Source organism: Sminthopsis crassicaudata, chromosome 2 (assembly GCF_048593235.1).
Source record: "Sminthopsis crassicaudata isolate SCR6 chromosome 2, ASM4859323v1, whole genome shotgun sequence".
Lineage (NCBI taxonomy): Eukaryota > Metazoa > Chordata > Mammalia > Dasyuromorphia > Dasyuridae > Sminthopsis > Sminthopsis crassicaudata.
In genome coordinates, this window is record NC_133618.1 from 510,664,993 (window position 1) to 510,673,963 (window position 8,971).

The 8,971-nt window shown below is 34.6% G+C and overlaps 1 protein-coding gene across 1 annotated transcript; it reads right to left on the reverse strand.

The window, feature by feature from the left end:
* Positions 1-845: 845 nt before the first annotated feature.
* On the reverse strand, positions 846-8,134 carry LOC141553656 (major urinary protein 4-like). The gene is made up of 7 exons (XM_074285194.1): positions 7,981-8,134; positions 6,759-6,895; positions 4,421-4,491; positions 3,717-3,824; positions 1,996-2,097; positions 1,766-1,810; positions 846-1,005 (listed from the first exon to the last, which is right to left on the reverse strand). Exons 1-6 carry the CDS (start codon positions 8,041-8,043, stop codon positions 1,788-1,790), a joined length of 504 nt encoding a protein of 167 aa, XP_074141295.1. The 5' UTR covers positions 8,044-8,134; the 3' UTR covers positions 846-1,005; positions 1,766-1,787.
* Between the last annotated feature and the right edge of the window lie 837 nt (positions 8,135-8,971).

Below are 8,971 nucleotides of genomic sequence, written 5' to 3' on the forward strand. Positions count from 1 at the left end.
GCTTTCAAGTACCATAAAACTCTTAGAAAGAGAAAGGAAAATGTTAAGGCCATGCCTAGGTGAAGGGGCAGGTCAATTCTCCAAGAACCTCCACAGCTGTGAATCATAAACTTGAAGGAGTTGCAAAGCAGCCTTTACAGATGTTCCTCTTGGATTGGGAATGAAATAAATTGGAGGCAAGAGGAAAGAGGAGAGAGGTTAGAGAACAGCAGCTGCCTTTGAGTCTCCTTTTATCATCATCATCCTCTCACATGAAAAGATACATTCTAGACTTCCAGCAGCCACTGGCAGGTGGCTTCGGTATCACAATAGGAAAATTAATTAAAATTCTTTCATCATATTTCTAGATTTTCTTAGTGTGTTACTCTTAGTGTACTTACTTAATATAACTTAATATATGCTTTTTCTTTGTGTTAATTGCATCTACTGGCTAACTATTAATGACAAGGATTACACTGGAGGCTTGAAAGCTAGTTTGGGGATACAGATTTCACAGAACACCTTTTACAGAACATTCTGAGCAACCATATTGAAGGGTGATTAGTACCAAATCGGTGGGGACAGGGGAGAAAGAGAGAAGAGGAGTAGAGAGTATAGTCAAAAGGAAGTACTAAGTTGTAAGGAAAGAATCAGTATATAAATGGGTTCTATATAAACATTAATAACTATTAAGTAAAAAAAAGGTATCAATACCATGTATAGATTAAAATTTGAATATCCACAAATCTGAGAATATCTTCTCCTGCTACTGTTCTTGAAATCTCTGCTCACTTCCCCCAGATTCCCAAATATACATAGGACACAGTATTCTGCATTAATCATTTATTAGACAATTGCAGGCAAGAATTCCACCTATGATAAGTCAGACAGGAAGAGGAAGGGAGTCCCCTGGGAATTTGGAGGAGAGAACAGAAAGCCAGTAGAAATTTTCATCATCCACATTAACAATTCTTTGGAGGAAGTAGGGGTGTTCAGAAATCCAAGGATGTTGTATCTGAGAAATTCCTACAAGACAGTGAAAGAATCGTGATTACATTATATCACAAAGTGTTAGGAATTAGAAGTAGGAGGTAGAACTTAGAATAAAGTTGAAAAATTCACAACCTAATTTTGATTCATAAAAAGGGAAGCATAGACTTCAGGGGATTTAGTAATTTTTTCTGGGGTGAGTGAGGAGCCCACTGAGAATGGAATTTTATGAGGATGAAAAGAATACAGATGAAAATCCTTATTCCTATAATTTTCACACCAGGAAACAGACAGGCTGAAAAGCACAAAAATCCTTCTTGAACAAGAAGGGGGTATTTAGATTAAATGGATTACAAATCTATATCATCACTTCAATCATTATTCCAAAACCTTACCCTATTTCTTAACAACAATATCCCTCCACATTCTCGTCCTAATTCCTTAGTTTGATCCCTTTCCATACCTTCCCTTGAAATCCCATCCTTCTGACCATTCCACATCCACATATTAATATACACATCAATTTTGGAAAAGCAGAGAAAGAGGGAAAGTACAGAGGGTGAATCACCCTCATTCCCTCTCTTTAAGTATTTGCTTTACCAGAAAATATCAGGAGAACCAAAGAGTGATCAAGCTATACTAAGGACTTTTAACAACACTTGAACTGCCATAGGGTCTCCCCAAGTTGATCTTTGCTATCCCACTTTATGCATTTAAACACCCTGCTAAAACCAGAACACCAGAGTATATTTCTTATAACTCTCAGGCAATAATCCCATGGTCAAAGTTTACAAACCTGAATGCCAGCATGAATTTTCTTATCTAAGTTTCTCACATCGATCTATGAAAACAAAGCAAAATATCAGTGATTCTCATACATGAATCCTTCTCAGAGCTTGTTGCCACTATCCCAGAGGAAAGGGAAATAAGATTGGAGAAGGACAGGGGAATTAACCAGGAATGTTTTCGTTGAAGGAATTCTTTCATCCAGGTCACACAGGGAAAATAGAGATGAGCAGAGCTTACCATCCGCAGACAGATATCTAATTTGATTCTTTAAAATTCCAAAATTTTCACACATTTTCTTAAATTTCTTTTTCTTTTCCTTTGACAGGTCTGGAGTCCGGCCTGCAATTAGGATGAAAGTGAGAATGAATGATGAAATGCTCTCATTGATTACTTTCAACAATACATTGAAAGGAGTCATCTCAATGAGTGTGGGGTTTAGGGTACAAGAGAAGTTGCTTATACCTTTGATCTGAGTGACTGAGCTAATAAATTTGGAAATTCGAACTATCATATGCCACAGGATTGGATTGAGCAGTAATAATAGAGGAAAGAGGATTTTCTATTGAGTATCAGTAAGTTAATTAATAAGTGTTTATTAAGTACCTACTATGAGCCAAGTACTATGTGAGTCATTAGTGAAGGAATGACAAAGCCCTTTCTCAGAAGAAGTTCATAGTCTACTGGAAAGAAACCTCTTCAAAAATAAATAAATGTAATTGTGACCCCCCGCCCCATGGGGTTTTAAAATCTAAGCATTGATTACATGAAAAAATATGAAAGTTAAGTACAAAGTTTATACTTGAGGATGGAGTTACTATTATCTGCATCTTTTTTTTTTTTGCTGAGGCAATTTTCCTTGAGAAAATACTCCCAAGAAGCCAGAAAGAAACAATTCAAATATCAAGGAATCACAATCAGGATTATCCAAGACCTAGAAGCTTCTATTGCCTGTAGAGGAAGGTGAGACAATCTTCCCTTTGCCTAAGGCAGACCTCAACTTAAAAATACACACCACACCCACACACACACACACACACACACACACACACACAGCTAGGAAGTGTTAAATGTCTGAGGCCACATTTGAACTCAGGTCCTCCTCACTGCAAGGCTGGTGCTCTATCCACTGTGCCACCTAGTTGCTCCTAATCTGCATCTTTTAAGTTATATGGAATTTAAGATGAGCCTTGAAGGGAACTAGGGAATGCTTGGTGTGGAGGTGAGAATGTAGAGCAACTCAGCCTGGGGAACCAAAAGTCAGTCATCTCAGAGTTGAAGAGAGGCTTGGAGGTATGAGGAGCAAATCTGGGATATCAGGAGCATGTAATACAACAGTGAGGAGAAACATAGGGCAGGATTGCATTGCTGAAGCCATTTGGATTCCTGAGATTTGAACTGCTGATTACTTATCTCCCTTCTCTGAATTCCCTCACTCTCTTCTAAGGAGAACGTGTATGTTTCCCATAGTTTGTTTCTGTAGGAGATTTGCCCTTCATGCTTTTCTGACTTTAAAATCTGATTTTAGGCTAAACGTGACTAACCATTCCATTGTCAATTTATATTTGCCATTAAGTGAGTAAGGCAATGATTAAAACACAACATTTTTCAAGAAATCAACAAGGAAAACTACCCTGATGTCCTAGAACCAGAAGATAAAAGAACCATTGAAAGAATAAACCAATCACCTCCTGGAAGAGACCCAAAATGAAAACTCCAAGGAATATTGTAGCTAAATTCTAGAATTATGAGATCAAGGAGAAAATACTCCCAGGTAGTCATAAAGAAACAATTCAAACATCAAGCTTTCTCTCCCCTCAGTCCCAAACTCAGGCATTACACATGCTATCAAACACAGTTTGGGCTATACCCAGTGCTACAATCCTACAATTTATTTTCCTTTATTGTTCTTATCATGAAAAAGAGAGGAGAGTATTAGAGCAGCATCATAGTATACATACCAAAGAGTTCCGTCCAAAGAGTATTTTTACCCTCTTTCTTATTATGCAACGCAAACATGGCACTTTCATCGTCTAAATGTTCAATAGTGACAAGATTTTGTCCATCATCTGTGAAGCCATCAAAAGGTCAAGTCAGAATTTTGAAACTACAGGGACAAAGGCCAAGACTTGAGAATTATTTTTAGTTATACTTCATGCAAAAGCCTTTCCTAGGATTTTCTAAAAACCTTAATTCCATCATAACCCCTGCCATTGCAAACAAAGTAAAGTTTTGTGGACAGACATACTTTTGTCAAATTCTTCCTATCTCCCTCCAGAGTCACAAAATGTTAGAAATGGAAGGAACTTTGGAAACCATTTAGTCTAAACACCTCATTTTATCAATGGTGAAGTTAAGACCAAGAGAGGACAAAACACTTGTGTTTTGCTTTCAATTAGTTGGTTTCCAATTCAGTGAGAAAAGGGTTAATCATGCCCCTAGAATTCTGTAAGAAGGAAGTGAGCATATCAGCGTATACATGATTAAGATTTTTCATGTTGCAGGCATAATAGAATTGAGAGGGGGTCATGTAGGGATATGTGCAAAAAGGCATTTTTGTATAGTTTCTGACTACTTTTTTGTTAATCATTTTTGTTAATCACTGGGTCTATTATTTCATTTCAGAAAAAATATTGAAAGCAATGAGATGCTGATTTTTACATACATTCTACCTCTAGTTGATCACCATTTTCTTGGCTAGCACTCACAGTAAATTCAGTGCATTCATCATTTTCCCTGGAAATAAAGATTAAGATGACAATTACATATAATTTTTGCAAAGGAAACTTTACTAGGAAATAGTTTCATTTATTTTATCAATTTTAATTTTATCTACAAAAGTATACTTTTCATTTCTTAAAATAATATTACAAACAATGCTGAATCTAAGATGACTTTTAACTTCTCAGAAAGGATTAAACTGAGCTCAACATCTTAAAATTGTTGAGTTATTTAAACTAAATTTTAATTCTTTTAAAATCTGGAATTTCTTGTGTAGTAGATATGATGATATTCAATTGAGGAGAATACTGGATTAGACAGAAGAATTCTCTCATTAGTAGTTTTGCATTAAAAATACTTCAGGATAATCACTGGGCTTTCTATAAGTCAACTGAAGTTGGATCTGTGAGCAATTACAGGCTATTCCCTTTATTAACTGTGTGACATTGGCCAAGCTAGTCTTCATCTTTCTGAGAGTTCAAGCTCTCATCTACAAACAGAGATATTAATGTTATGCTTTATCTCATGAATTCATTGTGTAGAAAACTTATCATTTCTTTAAATTGAAATATATATATATGTATATATATATATATGTATATATATAAATGTGATATTTTTATTGTATTTTCTACTCACAATATCTCAGAAGAACAAACAGTAATTGTCACAATTTAGTCAATATAATTGAAATAATTTAAACTATTTAATATTCTTTTTTTAAGATAAAAAAGTGGTTCAGGAAAAAAAAAAGACAGGATAAGGAAAAATCACAGTTTGGTATTCCAGAAAACATAAATTACTTGGAAAAGAACCTTTTTATTTGACAAGAATTTCTGGGAAAACAGAAAAATTATCTGGTAGAGAATTATCTTTCATATTTTATTTAATGTTATATTTTAGGATAATACTGTAAATCAAAAGGATAAGAAGTAAATCTTACTAAGCACCTTTCACAAATATACTTAGAAAAACATTTTCTATTATATGCAAGTAAAAATATATTGTTTGAATAAGAGAAAATAAGTAGGTTAAGAAAGGAATCAATTGGGAAGAAAAAAAAGTTTGAATCAAACATATCTCAATTTAAGATATTCAAAACATATAGATAACTTACAAAAACATATGAGATCCAAAGCCTTTTCCCAAAAGATAAATAATTGAAGGATATAATAATATTAATAACTAATATTTATGAGGTATTTATTAGTGCCAGATACTGTGCTGAGCACTTTACATATATTACTTCATTTGATAATCTTGAGAAGTAGAAATTACTATATTATTATGATTCTTATTTTATACATAAGAACACTTAAGCAGAGTGAAATAACTTGATGTGAATCACATAGCTAGTAAATGTCTGGAGCCAAATTTGAACTCAGATCTTCCTGATTTCAGGCTCAATATTCTATCCATTAACAAACCTAGATGGCCCAAGTGTAAATATAAAGAAAGAGGGTAAAAATTAATTATAAATTATTAATAACCAAAGGAAAGAATTTTCCAAACCACTAATAATATAAGAAATACAAATTTTAAAAAATCTTTGAGGGTTTACCTACATGAAAAGATGGCAAAAATAGCAATGGTCAATGTTATCATGGCTGGCCAAAGATAGAGCAAATTCATTATTGTTGGAGCTGCAAATCATTCCAATTGGTTTGGAAAACCATTTGAGATTAGGTTAAGAAAATTACTAAAATGTCCATATTCTTTGATCCAGAGATCTCAAGGCTATCTACATATTTCAAGGAGGTCAATGAGAAAAGAAAGACCCTTTATTAAGAAAAATGAAATCGATAGTACTTTTTATAAAGAAGTGTAAGCAAAGTTGATGCTCATCAGTTGGGTACTGCAAATATGTGAGTTAATTAAATATTCTTCTTTCCTCTTTTTCATTCTGCCTTCTTTCTTTTTAGCAGAGGGGCCTCAAGTATCCCATTCCTATTACAAAATGGAGACTGGTGATTCAGGGAAATTAGGAACAAAAAGAAAATACTATTTACAATGTAGTGATGAAAAACATCCAAACTTTACATAAATTACTTTTAATTAATATTGTCCCTCACTACTGTATACAAGCTTCAAATATGTGTGTAGCCTATTAATTTCTTTTCCCTTCAATGTTCATAAAACTAACCATGTCCTGGGAACGTCATCACTCATTGATTGCTGGCTCAGCCTATGCAGGTTAAGGGATCTTAGAACTGTTATGTTAACTGTTATGCAAGGTTTTGTTCCCACTTCCATATCTACCAACTAACACAGTTAACACTTACTTTTTGAAGAAGTCTCCACTAAGAGTATTATTCTCATTCCTATAGAGTTTGTGAACAAACATCTCCAAGCTTCCTCCTTTCTGGATCTTAGTTGGCACATTTGAGGCCAATGCAATAGTGTACCATTTTCCAGTAATCTGTGGAAAAGAGTTTAGAAGAGAATTGAAAAACAATGTCCCTGATTACATAGATCCACAGTGTTTTAGAGCTGGGAAGGACCATAGTCCAATTCCATCATTTTACAAGTGAGGAAACTGAGGCCTTGATGATGAAGGATATCTTTACCTTAGTCCTACCTGGTTCACACACTGTTCCTCACAGCATAACAAAAGTTCATGAGATTAAGAGTTAGGAAACTGAGGTTTTGGTCTTGATTCTGATACTTATTTGATTAGTGGCTTTTGGCAAGTTATTGCTCATTTCAGCATCATGGTTTGCTCATTTATCCAATGGGACTAGTTGTACCTATATTGCGTATTCCATGCCATTATCCTAGAAATAATACTATTTCCCCTTCTCTTACTATGTATCTTTTATAGACTGATAATTTCTTCAGTTATTTGAGGATTAGAGAAAGATTGTCACAGGAATTCTAACACTAATTCTCCTAAAATACTTTTTAAAAACGTGTTTATTCTCCGACTCTAATCACTCATGATCCTGGGGGGATTTTGTTTCCCTCTAATCTACCTGGATGTGAAATAACTCTCGATCACAGAATTCATGTGACACGGAATGCCAGCACATGTACAGAACCAAAGTCCTCAAGGTACCATCTAAATCCTATTGGCAAAATTGGTTTAAATAGTCATCACAGAAAAGAAGACTTGCTGGGATTTATCATCTCATTGTACTTTATGATCTATTGCAATCAGAAGCAGAGAGGATAAATTTCAATTGAAGGTTTTTGTTGTTGTTAAAGGAATGGTATCTCTGGCTTTCAGCATCTTAAAATGAGAAAAGTTTTATAGATAATCCACTGCAACCCTTCCTTTGTCAGATGTAGAAATTATTCTATGGGTTTACACTGAATGAATGAGAATTTGGGGCTATTTTGAAAAAGTCAACCTAAAGTGAGAAGACACCATTGTACATCTTTTCCTTTTAGTTAAATGCCCTATTTTTGCTCTGTTCTGCCTAAAGAGGTTCTTTGTCCTTACCCATTGTCCTCAAATCTTTGCCAGATCCCTCTATATACCTGCTGCCATTCTTGCTCACTTACCTCTGGTAGTTTATCATCGAGGGCATGGATGCCACAGATAAAGGTCAGCAGTAGAATCTTCATCTTCTCAAGGGTTTTTCTCTGATGCTTCAGCAGCAGTTAAATGTATAAAAAGAGTTCTGATTAATACTCTAGGCTCTCTAGTCAGCTGCTTTTATACTTGATTCTGAACCAGGGTTCCTGATGATGTGGCACTAAGAGGATGCTAATCCCTCAAAGTATACTTTATTCAGAGTCATTAATTAATGAGTAACTGCTAGCCAAAGATCCTAAAGACAGATTAGTGAAGTGCTTTATGACAACAAAATTTCGACAATTCTGAAGTGCAGATTTCCAATATCAACAGCCAGTGTTAAGTTGGGCCAACTTCTTTAGATAAACTCTATGTCTATCATGAGACTAGAAAATACAGTTCCCATGTTTTTTGTCCTTTCTGCAGTTAAGGAATTGACGTCTCAGAAAGTATTAAACTGAGTTCACCATTTTAAAAAAGTGTTGAAATTTTTCTATATGCAGTCTTATTTAGGTAATTTGGGGAAAATGCCCAGAAAAGATAGATAGATAGATAGTTATCATTATTATCTGGGAGTTTTATATCTTAAACAAGTTCAAAAAATAGTTATCAACTATCTATTATATGTAGATCACAATTCTAGGCACTGGCCAAATTGAAATGTATGTAATTTATCGCCTTTGTGGTGCTTACAATTTAATATACAAGAAAGCCTTTTAAGGACATTTTTGATCTTTATGTTTAAGCGTATAGAGTATTCCCCAAAATGAAACTCATTCTACAAGCATGTCTCATCAACTGCTTGAGAATTTGTCATCTTAAAGATTTGTCGCAGGGTAGAGAGATTCAAAGACTTGCCCAAGATGGCTGTGCTAGTGTATAACAGAAGAGTAATTTGAAGACAATCAGAAACCTACAACTTGAAAAAGGGGATATTTCTCCGGTGTTTGAACGTATTTCTCTCTACCTCTCTCCCTG

What these genes read in the sequence shown, in the direction of transcription:
- LOC141553656 (XM_074285194.1), bottom strand. Translation starts at nt 8,043, where the DNA reads ATGAAGATTCTACTGCTGACCTTTATCTGTGGCATCCATGCCCTCGAT. An exon ending in AGTGGAGACTTCTTCAAAAA is followed by an intron (nt 4,492 to 6,758) that starts GTAAGTGTTAAC and finishes CTTTATTTCCAG; the next exon opens with GGAAAATGATGAATGCACTG. An exon ending in TCTTTGGACGGAACTCTTTG is followed by an intron (nt 2,098 to 3,716) that starts GTATGTATACTA and finishes TCCTAATTGCAG; the next exon opens with GCCGGACTCCAGACCTGTCA.